We start from the raw sequence: 23,269 nt of genomic DNA, 5'->3' as shown, positions 1-23,269 counted from the left end.
CTTGGATCATCCTCTTATTGGAACTCTTCTCATTTCTAGAAACAGTCACCACATGGGTGACCTCATACAGTGCCATAAATTTCATGCAGACACTGATGATTCCAAACCTAAACTATAAAATGTCTGGAAGAAAATATAGGAGAAAATGTTTTGACCTTGGGTTAGGCAAAGATTTCTTAAATACCACACCAAAAGCAAAATCCATAAAAGAACAAATTAATAACTAGAACTTATCAAAGTTAAAAATGTCTGCTTTTCCAATGACGCTGTTAAAAGAATAAAAAGACAAGCCAGAGATTGGAAGAAAATGTTTACAATATCCCTATGTATCTGACAAAATAATTGCATCCAGAATAAATTTAAAAACTCTCAAAACTCGATAATAAGAAGAGGATCTAATTTACAAAATGGACAAAATATATGAACAGGTATATTTTAAAAGGCATAGAAATGACAAATAAGCACATGGAAAGATGTTCAACATCATTAATCATTAGGGAAATGCAAAGTAAAATCATGATAAAATACCACAACACATTTATTAGAGGCTAAAATAAAAAGTAAAATCTGATTATACCAAGTGTTGATTACAATGTGAAGAAACTGGAACTTTCATATATTGCTAATGGGTCTATAAAAGGGTATAGCCACTTTGGAACCAGTTTGTTAGTTTCTTAGAAAGTTAGGCATACACTACAATATGACCTAGTCCTCTATTCCTAGGTATTTACCCAAGAGAAAAGGCAGCACATGCCCATAGAAAGACTTTTACACAAATGTTCGTAGAGCTTTATTCCTAATTGTCCCAAACTGGAGATAACCCAAGTATATATCAACACATGAATGGATAAATACACTGTGGTCCATATATGCAATGAATTCTACTCAGCAACAATGAAATGAACTGTTAATATATGTCATTGCATAGATGAAAACCTAAACAATTATGCTGAGTAAAAGAAGCCAGAAAAAAAAAATACTGTGATTCATTTAAATAAATTCCTGGAAATTGCAAACTAATATATAGTAAGAGAAAGCAGAGCAGTGGTTTCCTGGGGGTGAAATGGGAGTAGGAAGGGGCAGAAGATGGAATTGTAGAGGGCACGAGGAAATTTGGGGGGGTGATAATTATGTTCATTATCTTGATTTTGGTGATGGTTTTACAGGTGTATATGTATGTCAACATAATACAAACATACACTTTACGTATAATTTATGTACATCAATTATACCTTGATAAAACTATTTAGAAAAAAACAAGTAGTTAACTTCTATGGACATGGGTTTATACGTATGTGACAGACTGGCATGAGGATACAAGAGTGTACAAATCCTTCTCCCTACACATACAGGGGAAACAAACAGACACATACACACACATAACACACTAGTCAAAACTCTTGAAGAGACTAGGGTTAATGCTCTCCAGTTTTTATGCCATGTTTTTTGTTGCTGTTAGCCCTGCCTTCTGTGTACTGTCTTATATATTTCTGAGATTCTGTAGTAGGGGTTTCTGACTTTATTTTCACTACAACAGATTTTATGTGAAATCTAAGGCCTCAAATGAACAAGATTCCAGACAGAGTTGTAGAGTGGAGAGTGGAGAAGGAACAGGGAGGGGTAAGATGCTAACCTATCACCCAGCAGGTGAGAGGTGCCACTTAACCTTTCAGCTCTGGAAGCTGAATTTTGTAATGAGCTGTCACTATATTTATCACCTAACAATTACTGCAACTGGATAAAGTGTGAAAAACCTGGAAAACATTAGCCTGTCAACTACACTGGTATCTTTGATAAAGTTGTCTATGGCAGGGTCCCAGATACAATTGAAAATCAGCACGTGGCCTGTTAAAATGGTCTAGGTTATTTCCATCCCTTCATTCTGCAGACTGTTTCTGGCTTACAACATGGCAATTGTTTTGTCAGATCAGTAAAGGCAGTCATGTTATTAGAACATCTTGATCTTGACTTTATATATGGTTCAAAATTACATGCGGCTGGTTCAGCTGCAGTTCAGGAAGTGGAGAGTGAAGGTGGAGCTGTAACATTACCGCCTGCCCAGGTGTACTCCATAAGGTGGTGTTTAAGTTGAAGAATATACCACGGTCTGAGGTCTGTTAGTTTCATAAAAATGATTTTGTTGGCATGCTTAAGGTGGAACCAGCTCACAGCATCAATATAATTATAGTAATTTAAAATAATTATACATCAGGCAAGTAGAACAGAAAGCTTTGAGGCAGTCCTATCAATATGCTCACTATATGAGGAGCCAAATTATTACAAGGTTGCTTGGTGTCTACAGAATCGGTGCAAAGGCTTTTACTTGATCTTAGAATACTGCTGTCAATGACTTGAGGCACTCTTACCCACAGAAGGAACAGTCTTGCCAAGGAAACCATACGCTTTGGTGAATACTGCCAAGATTACCTCTCCCAAATCTTCCAGGGTGATAGGTTCTGCCATCCAGAGAGCCTCTATGAACCTCTGATCCTTTTTACTGCTTCCTTGGCTAGCCAACTCCTTCTGTTCACAAAGCTTTTATCCAAACAGGCATGATGTAGCCACTTAGCTTTCTGCTCACTAACTTACAACCACATGTAGATCTTTCTCATTACTGTACCCCCAGATATGGGACTGCAGTTTGAGATGCTCCTCCACCACCCATACTTCTATTTCATATATGTAATGGGTCATTTTTTACTCTTTGCCATTTTTTGCGTTTTACCCCAGTGGCAGGTTATTTTTTTTTGTTCACGTATCCTAGCAACCTTGAGCCCTCCACCCCCTTTTGCTAGCTGACCCTAGCTGTAGCCAAGGACATAAGAATAGTTTTGTGCCAAGTATTTATCAGCTGAAGCTCCTTCTAAATTAGAAAGTGTGTGTATATGTAGTTTCTCACGCCTGTGTAGTATTTTTGTTGTTATCTGGCTACCCCAAGGACATGAGTATAGTTCTTTTGCCTTTAAAAACCTTTTAGTCTGTAAGGCGGGGCGGCTCTCCCATCTTCTGCTTCCGAAGGTGGGAAGACCCATCCCTGGCCAGGTAAATAAACGCCATAAATTTATTTCTAAATTGCCTCGTGTCCTCTTTGCTCGCTAATGCTCCATAACAATATATAGATGGATGATTTCTTGGCTTACTTCCTCAATTGGCTAATTATATCCATCGTTTTACTAGTTTGCATGTCTTTTATATTTAATTTTGCTAGTTTATTTCTGAAAGCTACCTTATTTCCAGGTTTTGGTGATACCTATGTGGCCTGCCCCCATCCCTTCTGCTCACCATTGTGACCATTGATCTGAGCCCAAGCTTTGCTGTAAACTAACCTGTGATTCAGTAAACCCATTAATTTCACTGGCTGCAATATCACTGTCAGTAAGATGGGCACAATATTCCCCCAGCTTATAAGGATAGAATTTATTTTAAAGAGAGGGAATAGTGAACATATAATGAACAGAATGAGATAGAAAGATTAAAAAATTAAGGCACATACAATTAAATTCTTTGCTAATTTAATGTCTGATCTGTAAATCTATGAAATGTGATTGTTATTTGTGAAAAGGCAGCTAAATAAAGTTATGTAACGTGGCACTCCCGTAAATCTAATTTCTATTATCATTCTTACTTGATTTTATGCCATAAGAAATGTTTAGATTAAATCAGCACTTTAATTTTCCAGTGGCAGATGCAGTTTTTATTTCTTTTTCCCTCCCTAGCCGTTATGGTGGGGAAAGGGAGACCTCAGAATATTAAATAGTTTGCCTAAGATCCTTAAAATTAAGAGAACTACTGTGCATCCTTTAACTACTCAATATCATATCTCCAGATAAAAATTTTAAGGTTCAGGCAAAAAATCCAGATCTATAACCTTTGTAATGATAAAATCGGACTTCATAAAAATAAATATCTATAGTGTTCAATAGACATTGATATAGTTGGTCAGAGGTGAGGCAAAGGTTAATCTAGATTTGCACACTGGTGTTTGCCCTGGTGAAGCCCTGCTCTTAGACAGCTTTCAGACCCCGCCTGACCATCCTTGCATGCACCCATTTCCACATTCTTCACCAAGTATTTTTTGGGAGTCTCTGTTTTTTCTCACACTTGATCTCAACTATGAAGAGGGCAAGCTTTAGAAATGTATTTTCTATGAACCAATGTAATGGCTGCACACCAGGCTGACCTCATTCAGAACTGCTCTCCCTATAAAATCCTCTCTCTACCCTTTCAGCTATCTTGACAGAATCAAGCACAAAATGCAGCCATAATAGGTGACTTCTGTCCTCTGAGTAAAGCATTAGAGTATTCTGTTTCTGTTTTTCTTGATTTTCTGCAAAGTAATTTTATATCCCTTAGGAGCCAAGAAGCATTTCCCGTAATTAGGGTTTGCTACTGGTACTTGCTTCTTGAAATATTCATCCATCCAGCTCTCAGACTGCAAGGACAGTACTGGAACTGTGTGTTTCCCAGCAGTGTAAGCATAGGTCTCCTTCGCCTGGAATCCTGATTGGAAAGTTCTAGAAACAATGTTCCAACTGTATCTTGAGATTTCTGGAATTAATAGAATTGACAAGAGGACTCTTGGCTAGCACTGAACTGAATTGTCACTGATTAACTGTGTGTAACTTATGTTCTTGGGTCTTGGTTGCTTCAATTAAAAAAAACAACAACAAACCTTAAAGGGATTGAAAGCAAGGGGCAACTAAAGACTCTCAGAGGCAAATGCTACTACCATCTTTGCACTTCTCTACATTTCCCAACCTTCTTTGGGCCAATAGCATGCTCATGAAAGTGTGATTGACTCCACTTTCCTGGCCTGCTCCCTACAATGTTCCATACCCTTTCTCTTTCTATCTACACTTCTTCCCAGAGTGAAGGACCCTGAGATGGTGGGGCCACATGACAGAAGAAAACTAGATCCCCGAGGAGAGCTGCGCATTGACTGTTACAGGAATGAGAATTAAACTGTGCTGTACTAAGCCCCTGAGATTATAGGGTTTACTTGTTACTTTAGTTTACTGCAGTCCTACCCTAACTCATGTGTACTTTCAGCACTAAAATTCTGAGTATCAAAGGAATGGCAGAGCATAGGGCAGAGGTGGAAAGAGAGCTGAACACAGGAAGGAGGCACTAGAGGTAAACCTACTGTTTAATTGGACTACTTGTTCAAAGAAGCTTGTCTAAATGAGCCAGTGTAAAGACTGACTGAGGGGACTCTGGATAGCACTTAAAGGATAGAGGTGCATGGTTTGTATTAGTGACTCTGTGCATGTTTTAAGGACCTGGTCAAAATTGGAGAAATATTTAAAAATAATAATAATAAAGGCCCTCCTGGGTGGTGTGCTCAGTCGGCTGGGTGTCCTGCAAACCAAAAGGTCACTGGTTTAGTCCCCAGTTGGGGCCTGTGCGAGAAGTAATCACATCAATGTCTCCCTGCCTCTCTTTTGCTCTCCTTCCCCCCTCTCTAAAAAAAAAAATCAATAAAATCTTAAAGAAATAGAGTAAATGCAAATCGTGGAAAAATGATGAGATGAACCTCCTTCATCAATAAGAGAACTCAGAATAGATTTAAGAACAGAAAAGCTCAAATTTCTATTATGTACATATGGAGATGGTGAGTACAAGCCACCCTAGGCTTCTCCATGATTGTAACGTGATATTTTTGTTGTACTGCTTTAAGAAATCTTTTTTGTCACATGGAAAGTGATTAGATTGGGTGGATACTAATCATTTAGGGAAAATAGACTGTTACTTTCATGTTCTTAGTTTAATCCTTTTTCCAAGTAAATTCCCACAGATAACATTTTCATCTTGACATATTTTTACTGAGTGAAAGTACCATTTTCAAGAAACCCCCAAGGCTTCATATTTTAGAATAAATGAGGCCTCTCTGTGGGAAAAGAAAGCCACAGAAGACACTGGGAAACCACATGGCCCACGTTAAATCAGGGAAAGCGTCTGGTAGGGATGTGAAAGCCCGTCTGTCCTCCAGGGTCACTTTCTGTGTTCCAGCTCCTGTTTACTTTCTGGACCTTGGTCAGTGTCTTTCTGACAGTGCAATTTCTACAATGCAGCTGGGGTTTGGGACCCATAATCAAATGCAGAAAGCCTTCAGCAGTTGCATCCAGGGAGCTCAATTTTACTTGATTTAAATGAGAAAGTTAAATCTCCATCCAGACGTGCTGCTTTGCAGGCCCAATGAGTCTCACACCTGCAGGACACTTCATCCTTGAGCGTCCTTTCCATTTTCCAGACAAGCTCAGGGGATCCACCCCCCAATAAAATTTCTGTCTGTCCTAAATTGCCAGGTAGTTATAACTTACACCTCAATAAAACTACATCTTAAAAAGGAGAATTGGTTTGATTCTTTACCTGCCATAATTTATGCACATTTTGGTTTGGGAATACAGAGTATTTATGCAAGGGAGAGAGGTCTTTGTGATGTGATTGGTGTATCCGCATCAACAGAACAAATGACAAGGCAGGGGAGTGGAAGTGACCTCTGGCATTTTCTAAGCACTGGACTTCCATTCTTACTGAGATCATATCCATAGCCTTCAGCTGGGCTTTAAGATTTTCTGGGAATCAGAAACCCCCATGGAGCTTGCTAAAACTGTGCATTCTTGGTTTTTACCATAGATCCTTTGAATTAGATTCACTGGGGTGGAGGGAGGTCAAGGAATCTATAGTTTAACAATCTTTACAGGTGATTCTGATTACACCAGATTTTGAAAAACATCCTTCAAGTCAGGAGATCAAACCTCTATTTGTGAGTTGTAATTGGTTATCACCAATTAACTATTTGCTAAAAGAAAGGGGAGAAAACTAATTCCTGTTGGGTGCTGCTGTGTGTGTGTGTGTGTGTGAAGCATTATACCAGACATTCCAAGCATATATTTTTAATTTAAATCTTGCTATAGTCCAACAAAGCTGGTGTTATTATTCTCAATTTTTAGAGGAGAAAATGTAGGTCCAGGGAGGGTAAGAATTATTAATACATAGTGAGGCAGAGATTTGAACCCATGTCTTTTTTTGTCTCTGGAGAGCATAGTTTTCACACTAAGGCATACGACTATCTTGCTGGGCATTTTCTATGTGTCCATCGTGGACCAAATATTTGATTTTTTTTTAAATTTTTTATTTTTATAATAGGCCATGCTTCGATCTACTGAGAGACATTATGAGAAATATCTGAAGAAGATAATGGTAAGTCCTTCCATTCACTTGGGGAACTTCTGTTATGGACATTGCAGTGTAGTGGCCAGAGGCCCCGCTTTGTCTCAGTCAGTCTGTCAGCTCCTGAAAACTTGGTGATTGGCAGCTCTCAACTGAATCCTCTCCTGAGAAGGTCCACAGCTGAAGAGAACCTCTTAATGCACATTATGCCTCTTCCCTGGGACAGCCCACATCCTATGTCTGGTTCAGGCAGGGGTAGAAAGGCCCACCCATTTTGCTTCAATTACAGACAACTCTGATGGATCACCCCAGCAGCAGAGGGCCCATGTAGTCAGTCAGGACCTGCATTACAACTGTACTGCAGCCCACCTTTCCCTCTGCCTAATCCTGTGCCCTTTACGGCCTATGGATGTTTCCAAGAGTGCTCCCCACCAACCTCCAGCATCCAAACCTCCATCCCTCCAGAGTTCACTTCTGGGAACTCAACCTGTGATGTTAAATTTTTCTTGTGAATAAATTAGGCTTATGCTTAGGCAGTGTTATAGGCTGAATTGTGTCCCCATGTACCTTTCCCCCCAATTCATGTTGAAATTTTAACTCCCAGTATCTTAGAATGTGACTGTACTTGGAGATAAGGTCTTTAAAGAGATGATTAAGGTTAAATAAGATTAGCATATATCCTAATCCAGTATGATTGGTATCCTTAAAAAGAGATTAAAACACAGATATACACAAAGGAAAGGCCATGTGAGGACACAGTGAGAAGGAGGCCATCTGCAAGCCAGGGAGCGAAGCCTCAGAAGAAACTGAACCTGCTGACAACTTGGTCTTGAACTTTCAGCCTCCAGAACTGTGAGAAAATTATTTTCTGTTGGTTAAGTCACCTAGTCTGTGGCACTTTGTTGGGGTGGACTGGTCAAGCTCATAAAGATATTATAGATTAGAGCTAATTCTTCATTTCAGTCCCTATTCTTTCATCTTTACTCACAGAACAATCTAGAAATATGAACAGGTTAAATTGTCATTTAGGTGTAAGGAGGTAAGGTAATAATTCTCAGTAGATAAGAGTTTTCATAGTCCATTAAATATATCAGAAAAATCATATATTTTAAAAGGTGAAAAAAATGACATGAATTACTCCACTTTATTGCATTTTCCTTTTTAGGACATTTATCACAAACCTATGACAGATGTAAATGCATAATCTGATAGCTACTTTGGACTTGAGGTGAACTCCCATTTAATGGGAGAAAAGGACACAATTTTCAAGTTCTGTCAGTCAATACTTTCTGGCTCTCTGTGAGGCAATAGTTCAGTCTGGCTTTTTAAATTTAGATTAACCACAACAGACTATGTTCAACTGCCAGCTTCCTGTCTTAGTATAAAAGGGGAGAGTAAGGAATACCAAAAAAAAAAAAAAAGCTTTACAGTTTCAAAGATTTTTTTTCTTTCAGTTTTTCCATTTTTCTAAGCCAGCGCCTTTATAATTCCCAGTGGTGCATTGGGAATTGTTAAACCACCAGCTTTTAAAAAATGAAACAAAACCAAACTGCCCCGATGTGTAGCCTGGGCCCGTTTCTGTGGCGTAGATACTGCCACTACGGCCGTTAGCAAGCTGCTGGGTGAATTCACTGAGACGCAGGAGCACAGCCGGTCTGGGGAACCGGAACTCGCTGCCTGCGCACCCACCGCTGATTCGTGCGGAAAGGCGGAGTAAAGCTGCCCGAGGCCAGCCTCAGACGGCTCTCCTGGTGTGAGCACGGCTCTCATTGGAATTTGCAGTTACCTCAGGACTGGCTGTTTTTTGCTGAGGTTTTCTTGTTTTTGTTTTTTCAAGGGGCGCACTTTTAAGAGTATTTATGAGATCAGCACAGGTTTCTTCAAAGGATTTTGTTGGCCATGCCCTCATGGTATATTCATTGTTGCTGCTGGAACCCAAAACTCCCAGCATTAGGGAGGTCAGGGGAGCAACCAAGTCTAGCCTGAGCCTCATTCGTCAACCAGCCCTTTCCTCACACTCTGTTTCTCCCATCTTCTCCCTTTAGCAATTTCTTTTAGCAGCAGAGACTTTACTTTTTCTGTGTTGTAGAACTCTGGGTTTCTCTGAATCCTCAATTGAAGGTTATGCTCACAGAATATGTGCCAAAGCACAACTCTAAAAGATTTACACACTCAGCCCTATTTTATAGATGAAGGAACTGAGGCACAGAGAGGTTAAGTAACTTGTTCAAGGTCATACTACTTGTTAGCATCTTGGCTGGAGTTCAGATTAGGCCGTGTGCTTAAGGTTCATATTTTTTAACAGCATACTGCCCCCAATAGAACAGCAGGACTGTATCCTTAGGAAGTGTTGATGACAAGGAATAAATGCTCCTTTTAATTAGGTGAGACTAATAATTTCTAAATATTTACATTCTACTTAGTCTAGCATGAAGTTACAAGTGTGTGTGTGTATGGAGTATTGAAATAAAGTTTAATAATGAAAAAACCCAGAAGTGATGGAATTAATGATCTCAAAGAACCATTGGACTCTGAACATAGAAAATTCCAAACAAAATTAAAGATTTTAGGTGGTAGAATTGTGTATTTTTCAGGGCTAGAATACCAAAAGTTGAGAATCAACATTGATTTATAGCAATAACACCGTGTGAATGTTCATTGCAAGGACTCATGTGGAATGAAATACTGGCTTGCTTGATAGAATACTCTGCTTCTTTCTCTCTCTAACCCCTCTTCGCCACTCTGCTCTGTTTTTGTCTATGTTTAATATAACTGGCTGAGAATTATTAAAAAATGAAAAGAGATGATTTTCATTTCATTCTTTATTAAGAAATTAATATTCATGCTAAGGAATCACAAATAAATGTAATTTGTTCCAGTTCAGATGTGTGATTTGGTTTGGTTGAAGCCTCTGAAGTATCCGATTCTGTGACAGATTTTTGTCATAGAATTCGAGGACTAGGAGGAATTTTTAAGAGGTCATCACTTTACTTTAAAACATTATGGTAATATGGCAATCTAATTGGTTTTTAAAGACTTCCACAGGAACTACTTGAATATTTATTAAAATGTTTAAAGAAAAAATTTGTTACTTAATTTACTTATAGCCATTCCCCTGAGAATGAAATCAAACCCTCTTTGTAATGAGTGAATGTCCAGTACTTTCTTTTTTGTGTTGATAGTTAGTTTTCCATGGGATACAGACAACTAATTAATGAGCTGAGCACAAGGAATTAACCTCTTTTCTTTTGAGCACATGTTACTTTGTGTGCATTTTCTCTCCATTCTCAAGATAATCCTCCTATCACCATTTTATAAATTTGCACACAGAGATTCAAAAGGGTCAAATAACTAGCTCATGGTTACTCTACTGGTAAGTGTCCAAGTGAGGACACACATCCTCACTTGGACCCCTGCGCACCACGCCATGCCATGCTGCCTGCCTCCCTTAGAAGTCAACTAATAGGTTCAATTACATATCACTTTTACTTAATTTCCACAAAACTGCTGGAGAGCCTTAGTTAGACAGGAGAATCGACCATTTTTGACCCTAACCAACACTTGAGACAAGTTGATTTTTTTGGAATGGCTGAATTTAAAGGCAATTGACAGACAGGGAAAGGAGGCACTGGAGAACTGGCTAATCCATTACTGAGGTGATTAGCCTCTGAATAGTTCAGTAAGTATAACTTCCAGACTTGCTTGGGCACTAATTATACTAAGAAGAATGTTCCAACTGTGTACAGAAGACTGCTTCCCCAGAGATTTCTGAATGGAAGAGGATTTCCTGTGGACACAGTGTATGCATATAAAAAGATTCACCTGTTGGGTGTCATCCCACAAAGTGAAAGGCTGCCAGTAGGATTCCTGGTCAGAGCACATGCCTAGGTTGCAAGTTCAGTCCTGGGTTGGGGCATGTGCAAGAGGCAAGCAATTGATATTTCTCTGCCTCTCTTTCTCCCTTTCTTTCCCTCTCTAAAAATAAATAAATAAAATCTTTTTTAAAAAAAGAGTCACCTAACAGAGTTAAAACTCATGGCCTAAAATCAACCTTTTGATTTCAAATATTAGTTGCAATTCTGAATGAGAACAGAATGCCATTTGTATTATTGTTTCAATGGAATTAGCCTGAGTTGAATTGGATAGAAGACAATCACACCAGAAGTATGTTTTTTTCATCACTACTCACCCTTGCCCACATTTTCCCCGATGATTTTCTCTTCTAAGCCAAGGAATGTTTGTGCTCTGGATCTTGAAAAGGACAAGTCTGGTGTTTTAGTCTGTTGACCAGTTTCTTCCTTTTCATAACTCTACTTTAAAGACTACACGATGTCCTCATGCCTGCGTATGACATTACAAAATTCACAGCTTCCTGAACCTGAAAAAAAAGGTTAAAATCATGAAATGGGGTAAATGCTAGGAAACGCTGAGACACTTTTCATCACTTAAGGATTGTGTCATAGCAGTTGGAAAAGCCAAACCCATATTCTCATGAAAGGAACCCATCATTCATTCATTCATGCAGTCAAAGAAAGCAGTTACGGACCTTTTACTAGGCACTAGCTGGAACTTCAGGGACATATAAAATATGGACCTCTTCTCAAGGAACCCACAGTTTAGTAGGGAGAACCCAAAAGTGCAATGCCATAAAATGTCACAGGAACTCCAGTGGAGTATGAAGTGGATCTGATGAAGGCACAAAATGAGGGAGAAGGTAAACATTGGGAGGAGTCATGATGATATTTGCCAGGTGTTTCTTATTGGGGCAGAACGGGAGAAGTGAGTGATCCTTCATTGTCTATAATCCACAACTTTCATCCTGTCATTGATTTAACTTTTTTTACTCCCCCACCCATTGCCTTATTATTTCCCTTTGAACTAATCAAATACTGTATGTTGCTACTTTTATCATTCTGAAGCCTCCCAACGTGTCTGATTCTATCTCTCTGCAGCAGCTTGTGAAGGTCACTGGAGCTCTATGCTTTCCTTGTTTCCTGAGAATGTTTTGCCAATATGGCTTTCAAATAGCTTAGATGCAAAGGCCAGATTTTGATTTTTTGGGAGAAAATAATTGACTGGGCTTTTGGCTGTTACTACTGGCTAGTTTTTTACTTCCCCTTCATCATCTCACAGCCATGAAGTTCAGTTTTGGGATGGTGTGTGTGTGGTGTGTGGTATGTGTGTGTCTATATGAACCTTCACTGAAATATATATTCTTAGAAAAACTCTGATACTTAAGCTATGTGGAGCACACAGAAGTCTTTTTGAGGAGCAGGAAGATGAACATTTGTAAAATGAAAATATTTTTCTTATCAAGAATGAAAACAATCCCAACTAAATGGATGTTTCAAAATGTGGAACAGAAAAATAAGGATTGCATCTGGCACACAGTAGAAGCTCAGCAAACCGGGTGAGGGACATATCCAGCTGCCCTGATGGGGAAAAGAAGTCTTCCTAGAACTGCTCTCCAAACACAGGATAATTGAGAGTTGGTCTCCTTTCACTTCTACTAGAATGGGAACAGCCTCCTGTAATTTCAGTTTGATAAACACAGTATTTATAACTGTGGTTAAGAAGGGGGAAAGGAATTTTCCTCTGAGGCACTTGCAGTGCTAGGCAAGACTACACAGGCCTGTGACTCATTTGCTCTCATGAACTCCCCCACGGTCACCCAGATGCTGGACAGAAACAGCAGTGACAGTTACTGTGTTTTCAACATTCTGTCCACTTTCCCCTTAGGGTTTCACACCTAGAGGTAGTTTAATTGCACAGAATGTCTGAGCTTAAAGATAACCACTAAGAATGGATTTGTCTGTGAGGATCCCATAAACTACAGCACAATGAATTTATATATATATATCTCGTCGTCGTTGTCGTCGTCGGCAGCCGTCCGTCTCGAGAGACGATGGTGTAGCTTCTTAAGAGTCTATCTGCACCACCGAGAATGGCTGTGCAGTCCGACTCGGGAGTGACACGGTATCTGTCTCCTCCCATGTTGAATCGACATCTTGCGATGACGCTGGAGTGTCCTCTCCAGTGAAGCTGAAGCTACAAAGCCTGGGCAGGGTGATATGGAGGGTCTGCTGTTGCCCATGCAGCAGACCCCCCCTCTCTTCGCAGCTGAAGGATCCAAGGGAAAGACGGAGTCAATACAGCTTGGCTTCAGGTGCGCCGCAGGAGTTGCCGGTGTTGACTACAACGTCAAACCGCCTTAGGGACTCCGGCTCCGGATTTTCTGTCGGGGTTTACTCCCTTAGCCTTTTCCCTGAAGAGGTATGCTGCAAGGCAGCGGAGGTTTTTTAGAATCAGAGTTTTCCTTCTCTGATATATATATATATATATATATATATATATATATATATATAAAGAGAGATTTCATTAAATCTTTATTGTAAGATATAACATACCTACAGAAAACTATTAAAAAATGTAGAGCTTAATAATAAGTTGTTATAAATGTAACTGCCGCCCAGGCCTAGTCACTGAATACTGCCCAGGACTCCAGAAGTTTGCTGGGTGCCCTTCCCAATACAAACCCTTTTTTTTTATATGCAGTACTGCCCTAAGCCCCATGCAGGGAACCTTGTGTTGGGCCTGCGTTTTTGAACTTGTAGCTCTCCCCCAGCTATGTCCCTTTCCAAGGGGACAGGAGTCTGTACAACCAAGAGGCCATGACCATCTGGGACCCGTAACTTCTGTTCTAATCATGGGCCAAGTACAGGGACATTTAAATTCCTCATCCAAATGAGTGTGCACCTACTTCCAGGCCTTCTGGGACTCTTCTTCAGGGTTTCCTTCCTGAGGGGTACCCTAGAGGAAGAAATTTGAAGGAGGCTCTGGATAAAGCTTAGACTTTAGGACTAGGGAATGCACATATATGATCACAAAGGCCCTCGATGGGGTAGAGCACAGGGTAGGAAGAGAAGGTGGATGGCCCTGGAGAATGGGGGCCCTTCTCCCTGTGTCACATGTTCCAGTGAGAAGCTCTAAGCAGTCCAAGAATTCTGAGGTCCAGTCTGGACTTCCAGTTTGCCATGAAGATATAGCTGTCAAGGTAGGAGGGTAGAATATCTTTTATTTAACAGTTGGTAAGTTAAATTTACAACTTCAGATATTTAGGCCTATGATAAGAAGTTCTCCACTTAAACCCTGCAAATGTTAGGGGTGGGCCTGCCTAAAGATAACCATCCTGTTATGAAAATTCCCTCTGTGCTTTTCTTTACACTTTACCCACTTAAGTCTGCATTCCTGTATATTATAGTCAATTCCCTGTTTTTGAACTGAATAAATAGATCATACAGTATGTATTCTTTTATGTTGGCTTCTTCTACTCAGTGCTATATTTGTGAAATTCAGCTATGTTATTGCCTATAGCTTTAGCCTATAATTTTCATTGCTGTATAGTATTCTATTGTGTGAATATTCATCCATTTTAATGCTGATGAACAATTGAGTTGTCTCCAGTATTAAGCCATATGAATAATACTAAGTAGATCTTTATTTTTGTTGTGCATATACATAGGATCAGAGTTGCTGGATGATAGATAGGCACATCTTCAAATTTAATGGACAATGCGAAACTGATTTCCAAAGTGATTGTACTAATTTATGTTCTCACCAACAAGGCATGAGAGTCCCCATTGCTTTTGAAAATATTTGGTATTTTTTCTTAGTTTTAACTAGTCTTTTCTAGGAACGTTTTAAGAATACTACTAGAAATGTTCTTTTAAAACATTTCTATTATTTGCATTTTAAGATACCAAAGTGATTCTAATAACCTGGAGTTTTAAGTTGACTGCTGATATCATCAGTAAAGGTATGTAATAACAATAGCAATAATATTTATGATAATACCACACTGTAATTTTAAATTCAGTAGCTAAGAGAAAATCTGTAACCTTGAAAGATTCACAGTAATAAAATCCAAATAAACAGGGTTGACCCTTACAGCATTTGAAAAGAAATCTCAGATTAGCAGACTGATTTAGGGGGTGAACCGACATACCAAATATCCATTTGATATTAACATCATTTCATAGGGGTACACATGTCCGCGGAGCTTGCTCTGACAGTTGTGGCAGTACTGGGAATAATTCGCCAAATTACCCAGCTGGGACCAGTCAGGACCACCTTAGAGTAGGAAGATCAGCTCAGGGAGCCCAAAAGCTTATAACTCATTAGCATGCCACATCTGGTAGCATCTGTTTTTCCAGGAGGCAGCAATAACCATGTGCTCTGGTCACAGTAATCAAGGGACATGCTCCAGCCTCTTCAGCAGAAATAGTCATAGCCTCCTTACCTCACATTTCCTTCTCCACCTACTTGGGCCCCTGAGCTTTCTTCCTCTTACTAATATCCTCAACCTCCTTGCCACTTTCTCCTTTTAGTGCACTCTCCTGGGCAAAGCCCAGCCCTAGAGGAACTCAATTGTTTATTTTCTCTACTTCAATCGCCCAGCTGTTGAGCATTGCTGGAAAAACCGCACACCCTGCAGATGGTGCCACTATAAACTTGTGGTCACCAACGCCATATGGACCCTTGTTACTGTTAGGCAGCCCTTGTCTGTTTCCTTGGTCAGCTCACCCTCCTATCCTCCCATTTTTCTATTACAATGATAATAGGTCCTCTTCTGTAATGATGCATTGAGTAAGCCCTAACCTAGACACAGCCGGCTGTTGTCATGCACAGGGCTATTTCAGACTTCCTCTGCTCTCCTCAAGTCTCTGATTTTGTTGCCTGCACCTCTACTGAGTCTCAATCCCAAACTCCGCTGTTAGCCTCAATGGGCAATCTCTCCTCCTGCTTCATGAAGAAAGCTGGCACCATCTTAAGGGAATGCTCTTGACTTCCCTCTTCTACATCTGCAGATTCACCTTGCATCCAAACTCATTCTTTTCTCTGCCGCACTTTCTTGTGACAGTAAAGGAAGTGTCTCCCCCAGGGCTCAATTTAATACCTCTACCTGGCTACAGTACTTTCTCAGGGATGTCTCTCCATATTCCCTGTCTATCTCCTGACTTCTTCCCAGCACTGGTCAAATAGGCTCACATCTTTCCCTTAAGAACCTGGTGTCAAGGGATTCCTTGGCTTGACCAAGACCTTCATCCCAACAGGGCAGGAAGCGGTGCTATGGGTTGAATTTTGTGCCCTCTAGAATCATATGTTGAAGTTCCAACCCCCAATATCTCAGAATGTGATCTTATTTGGAGACAGGGTTGTTGCAGGTGTGATTAGTTAAAATCAGGTCACATTCTCTTTGTATCTCAGTTTCCTCACTGCAGACATGAGGAGCAGTTGGGTTACTACTTTTGTGGCATGCCATTCCCACATCTGTGAAAGCAGAGGTGGTGGGATGGGAGAGGAAGATTAGAAGAGAGGGCTCAGAGCTCTTTACCTCTCCTTTGACCAAAGCAGCTCCAGTCAGAACTGTTTTGTATTCTGAAACTCTTCGTAATATCTGGCTTTAAGAAAGTGTTTCATCTTTTAAAAAATAAAGTAAAAAATTTAAATCTCCTGACTTAGGTGATATTTCAGATCCTTTCCAACTGCCATAGACTATGATTATAAGAGGTTTTACAAGTTAAAGCATATGGATTTGATGAACATATAGCACAGATTTTCATCAGAAAAGCCTGATGTAATAAAATTTATTTCTTTTCAGTAAGGGAAATTTGTTAAAGGACTTACTAACCCAATTTAATTTTAAACCTTTTAAAGACATTCATATAAAACACTCACAAACTAGAAAAGCAATCTTTTTTTGGACCATATGTTGGAATTTGAGGTTTATAAACATGCTCACTGTACACATGGGACTCTGAGACCCATGTGCAAGCAAGCACTTGTATGTAAATAGGACCCTTAGGTGATGAGCGCTTAGAAATAACTGGCTTCTCCATTTTTGTTTCCCTGTGACCTAGCTTAGTATATGGTACACAGTTGGTGCTCAGTAAATGCTTATTGAATGAGGATATATGATAAAATAGACTTTTTTAAAATCCTCACCTGAGGACATGTTTATTGATTTTAGAGAGAATGGAAGGGAGGGAGAAAGGGGGAGAAACATCAGTGTGAGAGAGGAATATCCATTGGTTGCCTTTCACAAGTGCCCTGACCAGTGACCAAACCCACACCTAGATATGTGCCCTGACCTGGAAGTAAACCCATGACCTTTTTAGTTTATGCGATGATGCTTCAACCAACTGAGCCGCTTGGCCAGGGCTGAAGTAGACTGTTTGTTTATCTGGTGCTCTGTGAGAATTCTTGGCAAGAGGAAAGCAAAAAGAACTTCTTTCTCAAGGAAGGGGTGGGTAGGGTGGGATCCAGAAACAGATTAGAGAGGGACAGTTCTCCTGGCCTAGGCATGTGTGAAAATGGCAAGGCTTCTGCCTTGAAAGCCATGGTAAAAATGCTATTTAATTGAAAGGGACAGAAGCGAAGTATTTATCAGTTGTAAACATTATATTAGTAAATCAAATGCATCTATCTGGTAACATTTTTTTACCACTTGGGTAGTTTCCTGAGGGAATGGAGCCTGACCTGGGTCAGACTTATGGGAAAAAGTGTCAGAAAGACAATCCTCAGGGAGCCGAGCAATGTTCCCCCAGAGGAAGATACCAAGAGAAGGAAAAATCTGAACTTTGAGCTGAAACCAGCTGGGTGTCCTTCCTGGTTCTAAGAGCAATTCTGGACCTGGGATTAATGCAGCCAACAGAGCACAGTGGCTGTTCACTGTCTGGCCACTGTCAGTACCGGATATAAAGGCCTCTTGAAACTGAACACTTACTAACTTGTCTTCCCTCGCAATTTCACTTCCCTAGGCTGTGGAGCCTTGCTAAGATGTTGCCTGCCAGCCGCTGATGGAGCCCTTCTGCCACGTGAGAATTCACACAGTTTATTTTGGTAGATAACTAAGATGGAGAGACAGAATTAATTAAACCTTTCATATAACAGTCCATCAACCATCTGCTTGCACAGCAAAAAAGTCAGATTTGTTTCCTGCTTTTTGGCAGAAATATTGTGTTTTTCAGCCCTCCCTAGGGCCCCATTCATGATTCTAACCAGGCTACCTGTGAAAACTTCCTCTAAGTTATGGTGTATCTTTTCCATTTGTGTAAAAACAATAAATAAATACCAGTGATCTCGTTAGGCCATGACAAAGAAGAATTTGTTGGGGATTTAGTACCGTAATGCATTGGACACACTTAAATTTGGCTAAACAGTCAAATTAGGTAGTTTGGCTCAATTTAACCAGTTTAAATGTTGTTGGCAGATTGCTTTTGAAATGACCTTGGTTTTTTCAGAATGATCCCTAGAGGGGATTGACTTTTAAGTGAACTGGAAATTTTCAGGTGTGTTTTAAAGATCTACAAAAGCAGACTTTCCTTTGTTTTAAGTGGGTAAGACTCAGTAAAGAGTGAGATGGAAAGGACTGTCTATTATATCATCTAGGTGCACATTTCAATGCGCACCTTTGGGGGCATAGCAACAAATAATCCATGTTTTCAATGTTTCTACATACAGCAAGATATTCCAAACTATAGCCAAAACCGTGACCAAGTTAAAGGGCATGGCAATGATCATGAAATACATGAGGGTGGAAGTCAGCACTGTAAGTCCTTTAAACCCTTTTGTACTTAGGTAATGCCTCGCTGAGTGCACAACCCTGGTTCTTCTCCTGGTCTTTGCCAGTAAATTTTTAGAAGTCTCCTGGCAAAGGAGAAGACATTGTTTGCCACACCTTTCACTTCTATAGAGTTTTTGGACGCTGGCTATTTACAGTGACTTTCATCTGCCTCCTTCATCCATCTGGTATTACTTTGTATTTCTTCTGCTTTACTAGGTCTGACTCATTTCTGCCCAGACCTTTCAGTTTCCTTAAGATGCTGCTTCCCCAGACATGGTGCCCCACCCAGGTAACTCAGTTTCCTGTTGTCCATGAGGAAAGAAGGGTTTAGGTCCCCAGTCTCAGAGAATGGGGTCACGATTCACTCACTCATCCAGGTCAGAAGTGGAGAGGTTTCCCTTAGCACTGCCTTTATTCTCATGCCCTAAATCTAAGCAGTAATGGGATCTTGACATTTTTAGCTCCTTAGGGTCTCCAGCTCCCTCCCTCCCTTTCCCGTCTCTGCATCTCATCTGCCACTCTCAGCTCATTGTCTCTCTCTTGGACTATTGAATTTTCTACTCCTCATTCTTAAGGCAGCGAGGAAGACTGAAAAGTTTTAACTGGAGCAAAACTTGCTCATATTTCCTTGTCATAAAATCACACTGAATCTAGTGGATGGGTTGGAAAGGCTGCTGGAGTGAAAGTGGAAAGAAATCCATTACAATACTGTGCTAGCATCCAGATAAGAAATGAGGAGGGTCCAGATTAAGCCCAGACAGTGAAAGGAGAGGAAGTGTACATTTAGCAAGTAGAGCTAAATAACTAACTGGAATTAGAAGGTGAGAGAGAGGGAGAGCTTGTAATTAATATCTCCCAGGTGGAAGGTTAGGAGTTTGGGTGCATGATAGTATTCTGAGAGAGAGGAAATTAAGAATTAAGTCTGTGAGAAAATGATGAATTTAGTGTGACATGATCAGCTCCAGTTTGATGTGAGGAATGTCATGTGGGGAGAAAATCCATAGACAGTTTATACACACAAGTCTGGGATTTAAAGAAAAATGAATGTTGAAGATATACAGATTATGGAGTCATGAGGTTATAACTTAAAGCAAGGGAATATATGACATTGGATGGACAGAGCTTATAAAGTAAGAAAGGGAGAGGGTGGGTCCCTGAAAAACACCACCCCTAGGAAGCTCACAAAGGAGAAGGAGCAGGAGAGGTAGAAGAAAATTCAGGGTGCTGTGCTGTTACAGAGAACAAGAAAGGAAAGAATATGACAATTTGATTATGAGTGTTCTTAAGGTATGATGGGAACAGACTCCAAATGCCACTGGTTTAAACAGTCAATGAAAAATTTCAGACAGTGAGTATAGACTTCTCTGTCCAGAAACTTTACTGTAAAGGAAGAGAGAAATGGGAAACAGGAGTGATAACACGAGAGCTCATGTTCTTAGGCCCACCCAATAGAGGCAAGTGCAGAGAATAGAAAGGCACTTAGGTGTCAAATTGACTGGGCCATAGGGTGCCCACATACTTGGTCAAACCCTATTCTGGGTGTTCCTGTGAGAATGTTTTTGGAAGCGATTAACATTTAAATAAGTAGACCAAGTAAAGCAAATTATTCTCCTTAATGTTGGTGGGACCTATTCAGTCAGTCAAAGGATTGAATAAAACAAAAAGGCCGACTCTCTCTGAGTAAGAGAGAATTTCTCCTGCCTGAATGTCCAAAGATTTTGGTTTTTCCTGCTTTTAGACATAAGTGAGACATTGGCTATTACTGGGCCTTCCAGCTTTCAGAAATGTTTCAGATGACACCATCAGTTGTCCTGGTCCTCAGGCCCTTAGACTTGAACTGGAACTAGATCATTGACTCTTCTGGATCTCCAGCTTGCCAATTCATTCTGTAGATCTTAGGATCTACTACCTTTATAATTACACAAACCACTACTTCCTTATAATAAACCATATGTATGCTATTGCTTCTGTTTCTATGGAGAACCCTAATACAACACAGAATGGAAAAAAGAAAAAAAGGGAAATAAGGAAGAGATAGTGGGAAAAAAGAAGTGTAGGATGAATGAGATCCCTGAGAGCCTACGTGCTGTGAAAATGTAGAAAGAAGGATGGTGACTGTCTAGCTGTCTGTAATCTCTGATGACACTGGTGACTCATTAATGCTATGTAATTAAAATTAGCCTTCAGACATTATTGTCTTGGACTTCCTTGTCTTTTAGAAGCAGGACTTCCTAGGTTGGCGTGTTTTCTTGTTACTTAGGACCTGTTGCTAGCATAAAGTCATACTTAGAAAGTTGAACCCTCACTAAGATTACTCAGAGACTTGGCTGCTTTCCTTTCAGCCATTTTGTCTTTAGGTCCCCAAAAGAAACAGCTCACTTTTCTAAAGTGACATTACACATCATTTTGAAATATGTCTATAGGCCAGACCTGAAATCTATGGATTTTGGGAGGATGCTCATGAAAAAGGAGCTTTTAAAAATATGTTAAAATTTCTTTGTTTTACTCCAAAAAGCTTTTTTGATAACCCAATTTTTAGGAAACTATCTGCTGAATAGAAGTGAGAGCAGAGGTAAGAATTTGTCTAGCTCCTACCTAATTCATTTCTGCCACAGTGAGATAATAACCACAGAAGCCACTAGGGCGAATTAAATGAGAGATTTATTAGAATCTTAGAATTCAACTAGTTTCTGCCCTATTTTTATAATGCTTTTTGTTATAGTTAAAGTGACAAAGATAAACCACCTTATTTGTGAATGTAGCAGAGGTGATTTAGAATATCTGCCCAGCTCAGAAAGATTCCCCTGGTTGCTCTGCTCTAGCAGAGCGGTAGGTTCCAGATTTTAGTTTGGAAAGCATGATCACACTTTACTGTTTAAGAGCTGCCTGGGCCTGGGGTGGGCGCCTGAGCCAAATTCAGAGTCAAAGTCCTTTGCACATGCACTGAGTCACTCATGCAGTCCCTCTCCAAGTGTGAACTTGGGAGCATGGCTGCATTTCTGCCTCTGGTGCCATGAGATAGATCCTGCTGTTACAATGACCACCTCCCTCACCTCCCTTCCTTTCTCCCTACCCCCACCCTGCCTCCACCAAACTGAGTTGAACAGTATTTTATTACTTTCAGCCAAGAGTACTGATTTATTCAGTTATATTAAAATAATAAAAAATATTCCCTCCTTGGATTGTACAATAAAAACTGGGGCTTAAGAATTCCAATGGTAACAGTCATGAACAGTGCACTGGGGAACCCAGTGTTCTAATTCAATAAGTTCCCATACTCTCTAGCTCCTTCCTTATCCCAAGAAAGCCTTAGAAACTAGTCTCAATAGGGACAGCCACAGCCTTTCACACTGTGCAATGCCTATGGCAGACAATTTGTCTGAACCTATCAGGATTACACATGCATGTACCCATTGACCCAGTAAGGGCATTTGCAGGAGTTTATGCTACAGATATACTTGAACAGGTGCAAAAAGACACAGGACAAGGTTACTTGGTAAACATTGTTGCTAAGAGCAAAATATCAGAAATAGCCTAAATTTCTATTAATATAGAATTGGTCAAAGTTATGGGAACCCATATAATTGGAGTACCATGATGCTATAAGAAAGAATGAGTAAGGTCTTCATGTATGGAAAGATCTCTAACATACAATGGCAAGTGAAAAGAGCAAGGTACATTACAATAGTGGGTCTTGTAGGTTATCACTTGGGGATAACAACATCTATTCAAATTTGTTTATATATATATATATATATATATATATATATATATATATATATATACATATACGTATATATATACACATTGAAAAAAAACTCTGGAAAGAGAAGCAAATAAACCAATACCAGTAGTTTAGTTGTGTGTATAAGTGTGTGTCTGGCAGGTGGTGGGGACTGAGCAGCTTAGATAGAAAATAGGAGTAGGAAAGAGACTTTACCTATATATTTCTTAAAGTTTTAAACAATGTTATAATATTCAAAAGAAAAGGGGGAGGGATAGGGAGAGGCAGTGGGAAAAGGGAAGGAAGAAATAGGAAGAGGAAGAGACAGAGGATGGAGGGAGGGAAGGAGAAAGGAAGGAAGAAAGGGAAAAGAGAGAGGGAGGGAGGAAGAGAGAAGAGTGAGTGATGGCTATCAACAAAATGATACCTTTAACCAGAGTCTGTTGGTTATTCTTTGTAAAGAATATATTTGAAACTACTTTCTCTTGAGCAGAAGAAACACTGACACTGGTGAACAGAGCATGGCTGAGGCCATCGCATAGTGTTTTATTTGTCCCTAAGTGGCAGGAATCCCTGCAGGATTAGAATCTCTACTATTTCCAGCTATGTCCACCTCAACCAGACAACTTTTTCCTTGATGGGAGAGGGAAATCCCAAACTCTAAGAAAGAATAAGACTGAAAATTCCTTCCCTGTGCATAAAGTGTGTTGTTCCTCAACTTCACAATGGAAAAATGCTTAAATTTT

At 40.0% G+C, this 23,269-nt stretch overlaps 1 protein-coding gene across 5 annotated transcripts in view; it reads right to left on the bottom strand.

Annotated features, from left to right (window-relative positions):
• The window catches only part of NEDD9 (neural precursor cell expressed, developmentally down-regulated 9), a 188,980-nt gene that overhangs the window by 108,113 nt on the left and 57,598 nt on the right, over window positions 1-23,269 (bottom strand). For 2 of the 5 annotated variants that reach the window (XM_090269818.1, XM_090269817.1), the window contains exons 2-3: window positions 17,960-18,083; window positions 11,363-11,551 (exon numbers count right to left, since the gene is read on the bottom strand). In XM_090269818.1, the coding sequence (XP_090125944.1) occupies window positions 11,363-11,374 (12 nt within the window). In that variant the 5' untranslated portion in view covers window positions 11,375-11,551; window positions 17,960-18,083. Of the gene's footprint in view, window positions 1-11,362; window positions 11,552-11,719; window positions 12,004-17,959; window positions 18,084-23,269 lie in introns of those variants that run through there. The other 3 variants (XM_090269819.1, XM_090269821.1, XM_090269820.1) reach the window with 2 other exon arrangements.

Source organism: Furipterus horrens, unplaced genomic scaffold (genome assembly GCF_987537825.1).
Source record: "Furipterus horrens unplaced genomic scaffold, mFurHor1.1.pri manual_scaffold_3, whole genome shotgun sequence".
In the NCBI taxonomy this organism is placed as follows: Eukaryota; Metazoa; Chordata; class Mammalia; order Chiroptera; family Furipteridae; genus Furipterus; species Furipterus horrens.
Note: the sequence above shows the minus strand (reverse complement) of the source record. Positions and strands in the feature narration are given on the sequence as shown.